We start from the raw sequence: 14,392 nt of genomic DNA, 5'->3' as shown, positions 1-14,392 counted from the left end.
ACTTATGTTTATGTGAACATATGCCACTTGTGTACAGGTCTTATAGAGACCAAGAACCTGTGTTGGACCCTTAGAGCATATGAGGCACTGACTTTACATGGGTGCTGGAAACTCAAGCTGCTTAGCAAGAACATCAAGTGCTCTTAACCACTGGTGTATCTCCAGTTCTGAAGTTTTTCCTTAATCGCTTATTTAAATTAGAAAACACAAAACACCCTCCTTTAGGGCCACAGCATGCAAGGCAAGGTCCTCTACTCTTAGACTATGTAGTTTAAGGTGGGCTCTGATCTCAGTCTAAGCTTCCATAGGCTCTTTAGAGATAATGGTTTCTGAGTTCAGGCTACTCTCAAGCTTGCCTTGTAGCCAAGGCTGGCCTTGAGACCTTGATTTTAATAGCTTGTATCTGTAAAATCTCAACACTTGTCTTGTAGGGGCAGGAAGATACTATTTTTGTGGCCAGTCTAATCTACATAGCTTGTTGCAAAGCTAGCCAGGGTTATAAAACAACTCAGTTGACAAAATTCTTGGTTTTCTTAAGGGCACATGCCCATTGTAGTTGCTCATTCCCAGACACTTCCAACACCAAAAAGAAATGCCTTACCAGTGAGTTGTTCTGCCTCACATTTCTTTCCCCATTTCCCCAGTCCATGGGCTTTCCTCTTCTGTGCACTCACATGAACAGTAGGTGTCTTGTGATTGGCATTGCACAAACATGCTTTTGAGGGCCGTCCGTCCGTCTGTCCATCCGTGTTGTGTTAGTACAACTTGCTAGTAAACCAGTTGTATGGACATAACATGCACGCTCCTAAGTAGACATTTGGCTTGTTTCCATTCTGCCTCAGTGTTGCTATGAGCTGCCACGTACATAGAAGTTTTAGTGTTGGCATGCTTTTGTCTTTCTCTGGTGTATACCTAAAGACAAAATCACCGAGTCACACCATGTCAGAACTGTAGAGCCATTTTAAAGGAGCTATGTGTCTCTTTCCCAGCAAATGTGATTCTAACCATCCTGTGGAAGCATGAACTATCTCCTTACTGGCTCTGGGATCTCCTATTTCCTGTACTTATGTGAGTTTTAGGGACCTAAACCCAGGTCTTTGAGCTGGTGCAGCCCACTTTATCCAGGGAGCCAAGCCATCCATCTCCCTTATCTTAAGATGTATTTGGTAGCCTGGGCCAGTGCAACATGTTATTTTGAAGCACAACAAATTTGTCACCTTTTAAAAAGATACTTGTCTGTACATAAATGCTGGCATCCATGGAGTGAGCCAGAGGCATCAGATGCTTCTGGAATTGTAGTTTTATGGGGAAGTGTGAACAACCTTCTAAGGGTGTTGACAGCCAAACTTAAGTCCTTGGATCTATATGCTGCCTCTAGTCTTTGCTTTATTTAACAGTTTCAAACTCAGTGACCCTCCTACCTCACACCCAGCCAATTTTTTTCCCTTTAAATCCTTGTAAAATATCACTAATGTAATGTAAAATGCTAATGTAATTAGCAATTGAGTTTTTAAGGTAAGTTTGATATCAACAGACCTAAATAAACAACATAATAGTTTGAGTTGCTATTTTTTATTTTTTCTTAAAGTTTTGGTGCCCACATTTGGCAAATGATAGTTTATACATACACACATTTACATATATACATATTTTAAGCTTAAAGCCCCAGCTTCATTATTAAACTCTGCTTAGGCTGTTAAAAAGAGGTTAAATGGCAAGAATACATATATAAAGATCAGGAAAACAGGAAATAACCCTAATATATAAACCAAGACATTTTTTAAACAAATCTTGTTAAAACGACTACAGCCTCATATATTTACAAGAAAAGTCCTAATGTACTCAGTGTGGCTTGGCAAGCTAATTAAGTTCCTTTTTATTAGGAACAGTCAGCGTCCAGTGATTCATTCAGGCTAAAGGCATCAAGTTCACAGATCATTTTATCACATGTATGCCTTTAAAATGCTACACAAATGCATGACAGCAATGTTCAGCTTGTAGCTGAAAATTTTCTTGTGCTGCTGGACATTGACACAGTCTTACGCATTTTGGACAAGCGCGCTAAACTCAAAACATTCTTTTGATAATCAGTGCACCCGAGGCCGTTTGATGATGTTCTCTGCAGGAGTTTTCCTCTTCTGTGGTAGTCCAGGCCCACCTTCCTTGTTATGGAATAAAGCAGTTTCTGATACTCGATAATTATCAGCACAAGGAGGGGATTCCTAAAATGGAAGAGGAAAACGTATTTGGTCAAAGCTCTGGTGAAGTGAGGTGAGCTCAGATCTTAATGGTTCCATGGGTTAAAATATGGATTGAAGGGGGTAGGGTGGTTAGTATTTAAGTGTGAATTACTATCTATACCCATTACAGATGAAAGTGCAGCGGGCTTCAGAACCATCACACTAGCAGGTAACAAGGATATTAAAGTGTTTCTACCCTGCAATGCAATGGCTACCTTTGTAGCCATTAAGTAAATCATAAAATTCCAAGGCCTTCTACCATAAAACAGGCAAGCTGGCCTGGAGTGCATTTTGTACCTGGGATGCTTAGTGATCCATCCTCCTATCTAATTCTCAAATGCTGGGATTAAAGGCCTGAGTCACCGTGCCATCCCACTAGTTGGAACTGGGCCTGGAACTGAGCCTGTGTCCACCTTCTCAGTGTTAAGATTGCAAGCAGGAGTCACCATGCTTGCCTTTTTTGGGTTTTGGGAATTGAACTTAAGTCCTTATTGTATTAGCTGAGCCAGTCCCCACCCTCACCTTCTGATTGCAGTGATAAATTCTGACTGAAATATATTAAGATGCTGGAGAATAAACAGACCAAGTAAATGCTATAAAAAAAATTTAAAATACCTGAAAAATTTAAATAGACCAATTTAAGTTTATGTGTGGCACAGGCTGGCTAAAATTGTAATAGAAATGTCTTGAAGAACCAGGCAGGAAAGCAACTATCCCCACAGAAAACTGAGATTCCCAACCAATATAGTTTGTAGAGCCTGGCCAAATCTTTGGCCTCTGAGCTGTATACAGGAGACACATTTAGCCTTATTAAAATGTGAACTGACAGTTCAGTCGCTTCTGTTGTAGATTATTAAAGTAAAATGCAAGCAGATAAAGGAAATGCCAGGATCTACAAATTATACACAATATCCAGAACATGACCCAAACAGTATAACCTATTTCCAGAATTGTGCAGAAGAGTTTAAGGCCAATCTGGAGTACCAAGTGAAAAAACTAAAACTGACATAAAGAACCATATCCTGACAATCACCAAATGCTGTGAAAAACTGCAGATCTAATTTGATGCCACATTCACCTACGTTTCATAAAACAACCAATCACAGTGATAATGCTAACATCGGTACCTACCTTGTTAGAACCTCAGTAACAACAACTAAAAAGCTTTTAGCCTGGATATGTGTACAAGGCAGGGCTTTAGTTAAGGGAAAGTGTGTAAAATGAAGAAGGACCTTGACAAAGCGCTGAGAGCTTACTGCACTGCCTCTTCTGAGCTTCCTAAGTATAGTCCCAGAGGACACAAAATATACCCGAAACACAGCTGAATCCTCGCAATCTACAGAGGAAAGATGGTTCTTCTAACACACAGCTAAACATTTAAACATTTTAAACTTTTCTGATCCAAAATCACACATCTTACAAAGCAATTAACTCAAAACTAATCACAAGCACAAAGCTATTGAAAGACATTCAGAAGGAAAAATGGCTGGCCATAAGAACTATAGCTAGGTTAAGGGCTGACAAAACCAATGATCCATAAAATTACAATATAAGACTGTTTCTCTGCCACAGAATAAAAGGGCTACAGATGGGGTTGGTGGTGGGGAACATCAAAGTCCACAAATCCAGCAAAGAGGAGACATTAGCCAAGACCAAACATAAAAAAGCAACTGGATGAGTGGTGTAGGGAGCTGCGACGTGCCGCGCCCCAAAGATGGCGCTGGTTTCCACCTTCCACCTTCCCAATGGTGAGCGCTCCTTGTAATAAAAAGTCCTTACTTGGCTATGCCTGCCTTGCCTGCTAGCTTCCGCATAGTAACAGCCTGTCTGCATGACCCGCGTGGCATGCTGAGGTTGGTCAGCGTTAGGTATTTAAGCTGATGCAGGGCGTTCCCCGGGGAGAGAGAGAATAAGCTTATATCAAAGGTCCTGAATAAACTGCATGAAGATCTCTGTTAGTCGTGTCTTCCTTGCTGGTCGAGGTTGGGCGCAACAGAGTGGGAAATCTTGGCTAGGGCTAACATACAGGGAGCTTTGAGTTTGACCCTAGAATTGCAAACTCGGAACAGTGCTATGTACCTGTTATCTTCTCACTGAGAAGTTCAAAATCATTCTCAGCTATATAATTTGAGGCTAGCCTGGGCTACACTATAAAAAACCATGTCTTCCTTTCAAATACTAGTTTGTGAAATTTCTAACTTAAAGATTGCGTAGTATGAATAAAAGAGGCACTTAGAGAAAAACATTCAGTCATGCATAAATCCCAGTGAAATGAAAACTCACAGGAAAAAAAAACCAAAAAACCCTTTACACATTTAGTAGCTCTCCTCCATGACACAACTAAACATCCTTTGCCCTGGCAATGGCTAAGCAAAAAGATGTCAGCAACTAACTGGAGACAACTCACGGAACTGTGAGAAGGCAGTTCCTAAACACATTATGCTCTTAACATGCTTGCTTGCTTGCTTGCTTGCTCGCCTGAGACATGCCCTACTGTGTAGCTCAGGCTGGCCCAAACTTACACTTGCTAGTAGTCATGATGGCCTTTAATTCCAAGCTTCTGTCTTAGTCTCCATCCCAACAGAATTATAGGGATGTGTCACCACACCCAAGAACACTATGGATTTCATTGGTGTGACACTTAAACATGACAACTACAGGAATTACTGAAACAGGTCAGCAGCTGACAAGGGTAAAATAAATACTGCCAGATGGAGACACAGCTCAGTGCTACAACAGGTGAGGTCCTGCCATTATTCTTTATCTCCCCCCCCCCTCCCTCTAGCAAACAGAGTGAGATAATGTGTTATGGAGGCTAGAAGGTAGATTACATACGGGATCTATGAAGGACTTTTATGTGACTCAGTATAGTATTTTACTCCAAGCAGACTAGAGGGGAGGGGGTGGGCAGAGAAAAATACAAGACCAATTATAGCCTACTCGTACGAAGTTCATTTCAGATGTAAAAGCACAGAGAAGTGAAAGAGCTCTAAGGCCACGCAAGCATTGAGTAATGGATATACAAGACCGAATTCTCCAGCCAGTCAAGACAAATGCCAAAGCTCCTTTTGAAGCAATAGAAGTCTATTCAACAAATGGTGGGCTGACTATCTGAAGGAAACTCCAGCTCCTCCCTCATAGCACGAAGGATAATAATTTGAGACAGGTAACAGACAAAAGCTATAGAATTTACAAGAGAGCTTAAGGTTAAAAGCACTTGCTGTTCTCATAGAGAACCAGCATTTGGTTTGCAGGGTCAGACAGCTTCAGGGGATGAGACACTCTATTCTGGTCTCTGACAGCACCCACACACATGTACACACAAAGGTAAAACAAAATGAATGCTAAAATTGTAAAACTTGGAAAAAGAATACTAGAAAATAAATTGGTACCTTTAGAAAGGCAGGATACAAAGTATATAATTTTACAGTGTTTAACAAGAAATAGAAATTTAGGTCAAACATAGTGATACATGCTTGTAATACCTGCAACTGGCAGGCCAAAGAATGAGAGAGAGAGAGAGAAAGAGAGAGAGAGAGAGAGAGAGAGAGAAAGATTGATTGATTTTCTTTAAAAAAGCATGTTGCCCCACTATTGCTCTACCAGATGGCTATAAAACCAAAGGTTGGTATAGAGTAGCACCAAATCTCTTCTACAAAGAGTCTGATACTGAATACCATGCAATCCTGGTACTAGGAGGCAGAAGTAGGGAGCCCTGCAAATTGAAAGCCACCCTGACCACACGGACTAATTGTACACTTAGTCTACTTCGCATGTGCTCACCGGGCAAGTGCACCTGCATATATTCAGTAATTTCAACAACAAGCTGAAGGGGAGCCACCCAAGGGCTCTACTCAGACAGAATGTTCTGCAATAACAAAGGGATGAGCTACCACCATCAGCATGACCTAGACACACAGGAAGTGTGCTAAGTGAAGCTTGCTACAAAACAGCACATGTTCTCTAGGGCCAGGTATGTGAAGCTCTCAAACAGGAAAGACTAATATATTCTGGGGACAAATAATAAAACAAGCTCATCTCTGGGGCTGGGATAGGTCACTGAAAAGGGCCCCAAGGATGCCTGTTGAAATGAGGTCATGCTCTTGATACCAAAGGGTTTGCAAAGCCATCTTCTATCTATCAGGGGCTGACTCGCATGATGGAACTGTAATCTGCTCTTCTAAGAGAGCAGTAAACAAACACTGGGCTCTAGTTACTGATATACAGGCTAAGTGTTTGAGGAGACACATATTCTGATCGCTCCAACTCTGAAATGGATACAAAACAAGAAAGAAATTGAGATGTAATAAATGACACCTGATTAAATTAAAATGTTATTTGACCCAGGAAGCAAGTATACAGTTTAAAATTCATTCATTTAGGGATGGAGAGATGGCTTAGCAGTTAAGAGCAGTATGTGCTCTTGCAGAGATCGAAGTTTGACTTTCATACCCACATTGGACAGCTCACAGCCTCATATAACCCCAGCTCCAGGAGCTACAAGTCTCTTTTGAACTCCACAGATACCCACACACCTACACACATAGTGGTCTCGGTTACTGCCAGGAACTGAGTCCGAGTCCCATGGCAGCCAGTTCTCACCTCTGATCCATCACTCTAGCCCCTCTGCTTTATAGCCCAATATTTTAAAGAACCTGTAAAATATTTATAAGCTACCCATATTTTCATAAACTTGTCATATTTAAATTTCATGCTTAAAAATGTTTACATGTGGGGTTGGGGATTTAGCTCAGTGGTAGAGCGCTTGCCTAGCAAGTGAAGGCCCTGGGTTCGGTTCCCAGCTCCGAAAAAAAGGGAAAAAAAAAAAAAAAAAAAAAAGCAAAAATGTTTACATGAATTCAATATAGAAATGGAACTAAACTGAAAGACATTGTCTAGAGAATAGCAAACTATCAATTGTATTAGCAGCAAGCCAAGATCTGATGGGTGGCTGTTTATCTACAAATATGAGCATATCTCTAGAAATAAGGAAGTTAAGTTTGGACCTACATGATAGGAGAGAACCAACTCCATCAAGTTCTCCTCTGATAGCACACATATGCACACAAATAGTAAAAATGACAATAACAAGCGAAAGTAAGGCTAGAACGTGACAAACCATCATGAGGTAATCAGCAATATATTCTGTTTTCAAGCAGACCATGTTCTGGGCCGTAGCCTCTGCGATAAAAACTCTGCAGTCATCAGGCTTCAGTTTATTGAAATCACAGAAGAGATGTGTAGCATCCTTAAATAAAGGCTCTGGATGACCAGGCAATACCTAGTGAAAAACAGGAAAAATTAATCCCCTCATGCTCCAAAGGAGTCTGCCCCTAAAGAGGCAGAGAGAGCAGAGACAATCACACAAACCTTGCTGGACAAGTCGGCAAACCTGCCTCTAGAATAGCAGTAAATTAATTCAGGACAAACCTTTGCTCCTCCTGCCTGAAGAAGGCGCTTAAACCCTGCTTCTCGGGGCCGATCAACGCGCAAAATAACTTTCCAGCCACTAAATGCTCCCTATTTAAAAAAAAAAAAGCACATGTGATTTTAACATACTTAACATTAACATTCAAAATGCAGAGGTAATGCATGAATTTAGTTGTTTAGTGTCAATAAGTAATTTCTCATATTCTCTGTTTGTGTATATTTACATATACTGAATATCACTTGCATGCAGGGCCTGCAGAGGTCAGAAGAGGGTGTTGGACCCTATGGAAGGAGATTTAGATATGGGTGACAGGAAGCAAATCTGAGCCCTTTTTTTGAAAAGCAGCAGGTGCCTTTACCCCTGACACAGGTCTCCAACCCAATAGTTAAGAAAAAAAAAAAAAAAGAAAGAAAAAAAAAAAAGGCAGTTTCATATAGCTCAGACTAATTTCCCACAGTGTAGCTAAGGCTAGCTCTGACCTCTTCAGTCTCCTGCCTCCCGAGTTCTAGGATTACAGGAGTCCCCTACGGTGGATTTAATGTAACCATCTCCCAGCCCCATGATTTATTTGGGAAAATGGGGAGGAAGCTTATACAGAACATTACTATGGAATTCTGAGGCAACCTGCATGAGTCAGTTCTCTGCCTCGGTTGGTCAGGATTAGCAGCCAGTGGCGTTTTCCTTGCTGAGCCAACTGGCCGGGTCAACAATCTGTAACCTTCACTACTGCCGCCATGTCAACCTTAAAACGTACAAGCACAGGGAGCAGCCATGGTGTGCACGCATCACTGCTCTGCATGTCCAGCAGCTCTCAAGGATGGGAAAGCCTGGCTCTGGAGGGGCGGGGGGACTTCCTTGTATCTCTTACAATGCTTGATATTTTGGAATATTAAATATGTAAGTAAGAATAACACTGAACAGAAAACAGTAATTATTCTGAAAGAAAGGAACGCAAGGCTAACCAAGCTTTGTTGAATGCAGAGCGTTCAATGGACCACGAGAATGAACGGATTCATTCCATTGTCGTTAGAAGACTTTATCCTACTGTATAACACAGACTTCCTGAGATAGGATTTCAACATAGCCCCAGACCTCCTGGAACTCAGACACTGTACTACCTCTGCCACCCTAGCTGCTCCTTAATAGCACTGCACGGTTACAACAGAAACTTTAGTTCACTGTAGAATGTGCAACTACATATACCACCCACGGAATAAAAGACAAGTACAATTACTCAGTCAAGCATATTCTCTTTAAAACAAGTGATACTCCTGAACCCTATACAATACCTCAACAATGCCCGACTCCTGACTCTGCTGGATTCTTTTCCTCCATCTCATTGCTGCAAGTGCGAGCTTCTGCTGGTGCTCAGTGACGTCGGTGAGAGCATCAAGGATGGAGCTGCTTCCCCACTCGTAGTCTTCTTCCTAGAAAAGCAGGCCAGTGACCTTCTGGGCTCCTGTGCAGCGGCAGAGCCCCGTGCTAGCTAAGCATGGTGTGTGGCCCGAGAATCTTTTAGTCTACTAAGATCAAAGCCGAGTGTTCAGTTGTAGGCACGGAGAACACTGAACATTTTGTGACCCACAGGAAGGAGAAATAGATTCATTCCGTTCATTCAGTTTTATGCTTTTAATTAAGACCAGAAACTAATTTCCCAGAAGCAAACCTTTTGGCCAGACAGCTGTATTTTGCCAACTTAGTAATATTCAAGATATTTGGTGTCATGGGAGCACAGTCAGAGGAGGTGTGAACTAAGACGATTCCCAAGGAACTCAGATAGGAAGCTTCAGAAACTACAGGGTAGATACTACTGTGACGCCCAGTTTGTGACAATTAGTTTAATAGCAAAGAAAAAGACTTAAAATGAGGTATCTGGAAATCTTCTCATATTAAGAGACCATCATTTCAATAAAAAAGTACCAACAAATAAATTAGGTAACAAAAGTGAGCAGGCCACAATGAACCTGATTTTTTGTATGCCAACCAAAATATTTAAGAAGACAGGATGTGAACAGAGCAAGTCCTTGCAGACTTTGCTCTGTTACAAAGGCCCTCACACAGCTGCCATAATCTACTGGCCACCTAAATTATATACGCAGAGAGGGCGTGATCAAGATTTCCTAGGGCGTTACCTAGAGGCCTGAGCCCACAGGAATGTGAATACGCACCTGCACAAAGCGCCCAGCTGTCCGGCAAGCGTCCAGGTAGGAGCGATGAAGCACCCATTTGCCAGCTGCCATGGAAGCTAAGTATTTCTCATTGCGCAGTGGGTACCCCACAACCATGTGTGTGCAGCTGGGGTCTGAGCACTGCTTCTCGATCACCGACCCACCTTGTATGGAGAGAAACGGGCTCTACTAGTTCTTAAGTTTCTTTCTAGAAAAACACATTATCTCAAGTGTGCACAAAAATGACTTATATAGAAGTACTCCACACTGAACCACACAACCCCCAGTCCCATTCTGGACTTAAAAAGGAAACTTTACGGGCTGGAGAGATGGCTTAGTGGTTAAGAGCACCGACTGCTCTCCCAAAGGTCCTGAGTTCAAATCCCAGCAACCACATGGTGGCTCACAACCATCTGTAATAAGATCTGATGCCCTCTTCTAGTGTGTCTGAAGACAGCTACAACATATATAATAAATAAATAAACCTTTAAGAAAAAAAAGGAACTTTACTATTTATGTGTTGGTATTTTGCCTACAGACATGTCTGTGTACCAGAGTAGCACAGTCCCTGTGGAGGGCAGAAGAGGGCACTGGTCGCCCCCTAGAACTGGAGTTACAAGATGGTTATGAGGCACCATGTGGGTACTGGGACTAGAACCCTGGTCTCCTCTGTCAGTCCTCTTAACCCTAAGCCATCTGTCCAGTACCTCCTTTTGGAGGGTCTCACTGTGAAGCCTAGGCTGACCTTGAATTTGAGAACCTCTTGCTTCAGCCTTTCAAATGCTGGGATCACAAGCTCGAGACACCAATTATTAGTGTTATTCTTTTGCTATGCCAAGCTTTGAGATCAAATTCTCTTAGTATAACTATCGTAAACTTTAGACTGTACAAAGCTATAAAAAAACAAAAACAAAAACAAAAACAAAAAAAACCTAGTGTAAATCCAGGTGGCTATTTCCAACGAATAAGAAAAAAGATCTAGGGGTTGGGGAAAAACAGAAAAAACACACACAAAAAAAAACAAAAAAAAAAAACCCACAAAAAAAAAAAAAAAAAAAAACAAGTAAAAAACAGGTTGAAACTGAAACCCCCAGGAAAAATTATTTCCTAGCAAGTGCAAGGCTCTGGGTTCGGTCTCCAGCTCTGAAACAAAAAAAAGAAAACAAAAAAGAAAAAAAAGATCCTGCAAAAGATCTCACTGGTATTTATGCTGACTGAATATTCGCTGAGTAGTAGTTCTTACGCACTAAGTTAATAATGTTTAAAGGTAACTTCGCCTGTTTCTTTCTACTTTCCAACATGGGGCCCCCAGACTGTGAGGTGTGCCCCAGGTGGCCCATACCCAGTTTGTCCCACAGTCGCGCTACAGCCTCCCCCATGTGTCAGAAGAAAAGTCTGACAGTCAGGAATAAAGGTGGGTTATGAAGAAAAGATCCTCTCTGAGTGCTGGGAGGCCTATGACAGCAGGCCCAGATAACACTTACATTCTTAGGCTGCGTGACAGAGCAATTTTGGCTATGGATTAGAGTTTTACAAAACCAGAACCCAACTGTGGAGGCAGAGCACCAGGCCTGAGCCTTGTCTACTTCTGATTGCAGAGTCCGTGGATCTTTTTATTTTGGCCAAGACAGGCGGGAGTCCTCCCTGGAACCTGTTCTGAGCTCCATGTGTGCACTATCACACTGCGTATCACACTGGGCACACCCGGGCCTATGGAGGTAGAGCAGACCCCATGTGTAGGCTTAAATAACTTACCCATGTTCTTTCCCTCAGCCTCGTTCCCCTTTACACATGATAGAAATATGACTGTATTTGTATTCCAAATAAGTTGTAATAATGTTTTACAGTAAAATATCAGAAGAAATTTAAATAAAAATTAACATATTGGTACCTAGGTCTTTAATCAGGCGACAGTAATCAATCCGCTCTTGAGAATTCAGAGATGACATCTGGAACACATACTGTTTTTTAAATTTTCCATGCGTCTCCTCCAGTGTTTCAATCTAGAACACAATAGTTTTATTTTAGGATAAAAAAAAACATTAAAACCATTATCAGGTACAGCTATTTATATCACAGAGACATTTTATCTAGTCTTCTAAGGCATCAAGTATACAGATCTGATTAAAGACACCCAATGTTCAGTAACGGTAAGTGTGATGCAGCAAACAGCCCTACCCCAGCATAAGAACCATAGCCAAGCCGCCAGCGCCACAGCAAAGGCCGACAAACCTTGTCCTCAGGTTGTGGAGCTACAGGCGGCTTAGCCAGGGGGAAAGCCACGCTGGGGGCTTGAGGCTCAGGGATCAGATTCCTTTCTGCTGCTGGAGCTTCTGGTTCTTCAGAGCCTGGGTGCTGCCCTGGGGCTTGAGTCACACACGAGGCTGAGGGTAAGGGAGAAATACAGTGTGATAGATACATGGAGCTTAGAACAGGTTCCGGGGAGGACTCCACCTGTCTAAAATGAACCACGGAGTCTGCAGTCAGAAGTATACAAGGCTCAGGCACAGTGGCGTCTGCTTGTAACCCCAGCAACTTAGGAGGCTGAGACAGGAGAATCTCAGGTTTGAGACTTGAATGGGTTCAACCCTGACTCAGTAACAAGAAAGAGTCTCCAGCAGCTAAATAGCCCTGAGAGGGCAGGCGTGCTACTTGGGTTTTGTGAGTCCTTCCTGTCAAAGCATCTTTCACCAATATAACATAACCAAGTTTGTAAAATGAAAGGAATTCTTGAAGAAAATCAGAGGCTAACTCTGTGTATTTAGCACAGGAAGATAACGTTACCCCATGTGAAGGAAGAACAGGAAAAGGGACTCAGGAAAAGCTCACCAGACACTACCTAACAAACAGAAGAGGATAGGAAGAAAAAAGGATAATCCTAAATGTTGTAGGATATTTAATCACACTGTGAACTCAAGAGATTGTGTTATTTACTGAAAAAACAAAAACAAAAACAAACCTGTTTTTACTTGTAGTATGGGTCAGTTTTAGCACGCACCTTTAATCCCTCTGGCTGGAATGCAGACACACCCTTAGTACACATCTTTAATTCCAAGCAGTGAAGTTAGTGAAGTTACTTTGTAGAAGGAAGCAGCCACGTTTGAAAGTGATGTCTAATTGAGTGGCAGACAAAGTGATGAGTCAGAGAAGATCTGACAGAATAGGATATGCCTAACTCACAGGGAGAAGAAAAGGGAGCTAAAAGAAGCAGCACAGAGAGAAGAAGAAAGGAGGCAATTTTACCAGACATTATTATAGAAAGACAGGTTGCAGAGAGAACATCTGAACATGGGTGAAAACAGAACAAGCCAGAGACTAAGAAGACAGAAGACTAGAACATATTGCCAAAGGTAGTGTAAGGCCAGTCTCCTGAGAGCAATTCAGAGAGGCCTAGAGAGAAGCCAGAATAAATCGGTCACTTTGGAGAGGAGTTTAAGTCAGACAGCTGAGTTGAACCAGCCAGTCAGAGCTCAGAAAGAACTAGAAAGGGTAAGATTATTCAACAGTAAGTCTCACGGGCTGAAAATATTCTGGGCCTAGATTAGATTGTACAGAGGCTAGAAGCTTCCAAAATAACCATTTCTTCAGAAGTATAAATGATACATTTAAATCTAAATTTCTATATTTAGAAATCAAAAACATTTCTTGATTGATACGGTACTAAAAATTTCATTTTCATATGTAATATACAGAACTATGGTGTCTTTACAACATGCATAAAGTACAAATAAATAGGTTTTTCTTATTACCCTGCCCAGCAATTTCTGAATGGTACACAGGCTTTCGAGAAGGAGAATCATCCAGTTTTTTTATCTCAACCTGAAGCTCGGAATACTGTGTTGGGTAGCTAGGCCACTGTAGGTTGCTGGCAAGCCTTGCTCTCTCCTCCCTTGCTGTTGGGTCATCCCAAATGATCTGTTCATTCTGGGAGGGCTCTGTGTTGATATCAGGCACTATCTGTCGAGACTGCCTAAAGAATAAAAGAGACAATTTTAAGTAAGAGCCCCTACTGAATCTCAGTGCGTAAGATTAGTACGTAATGTAGACAGAGAATCGAATAAGTCAGTGGAGGACGCCCCTCTTCCCCTTTTGGATATGTGCTCTCTTTATGAAGAGTAAATGCGGTGGCCCTCCCGTTTCTGCTTTCCGAGTGCTCAGGTCACAGGCGTGCATCCTAGTGTGCTTCCCACCGCTGTGGTAAGACAGGATCAAGAGCAGCCTGAAGAGAAAAGGTCTTTTTCAGCTTATAGTTGTAGCCCATCACTGAGAGAAGCCAGTATAGGAGCTCAAAGAAGAACTTGGAGGCAGGAACTGAAGAAGACTGTAGAGGAGAGCTGCCCACGGACCTGCTTTCCACGGCTTGCTCAGACTGCTTTCTTATACAGCCCAAGACATTCTGCTTAGAGAGGTCCCACTCACAGTGGGCTGGATCCTACACCACGCATTAGATTTAACTACATGTCAGAGTGACAGAGACATTTTCTCCAATGAGCTTTCCTCTTCTTAGATGACCCTAGCCTGTACAAAGTTTACAAAAACCTACACAGGCACAG

At 42.1% G+C, this 14,392-nt stretch overlaps 1 protein-coding gene across 1 annotated transcript in view; it reads right to left on the bottom strand.

The window, feature by feature from the left end:
• Positions 1-1,553: 1,553 nt before the first annotated feature.
• The window catches only part of Topbp1 (DNA topoisomerase II binding protein 1), a 44,313-nt gene continuing 31,474 nt past the window's right edge, over positions 1,554-14,392 (bottom strand). The window contains 8 exon segments of the mRNA XM_032910364.1: positions 1,554-2,222; positions 7,360-7,521; positions 7,671-7,760; positions 8,961-9,098; positions 9,840-10,003; positions 11,731-11,842; positions 12,072-12,223; positions 13,589-13,809. Of these exon segments, the coding sequence (XP_032766255.1) occupies positions 2,088-2,222; positions 7,360-7,521; positions 7,671-7,760; positions 8,961-9,098; positions 9,840-10,003; positions 11,731-11,842; positions 12,072-12,223; positions 13,589-13,809 (1,174 nt within the window). The 3' untranslated portion in view covers positions 1,554-2,087.

This window comes from Rattus rattus, chromosome 8 (assembly GCF_011064425.1).
Source record: "Rattus rattus isolate New Zealand chromosome 8, Rrattus_CSIRO_v1, whole genome shotgun sequence".
Classification (NCBI taxonomy): domain Eukaryota; kingdom Metazoa; phylum Chordata; class Mammalia; order Rodentia; family Muridae; genus Rattus; species Rattus rattus.
Note: the sequence above shows the minus strand (reverse complement) of the source record. Positions and strands in the feature narration are given on the sequence as shown.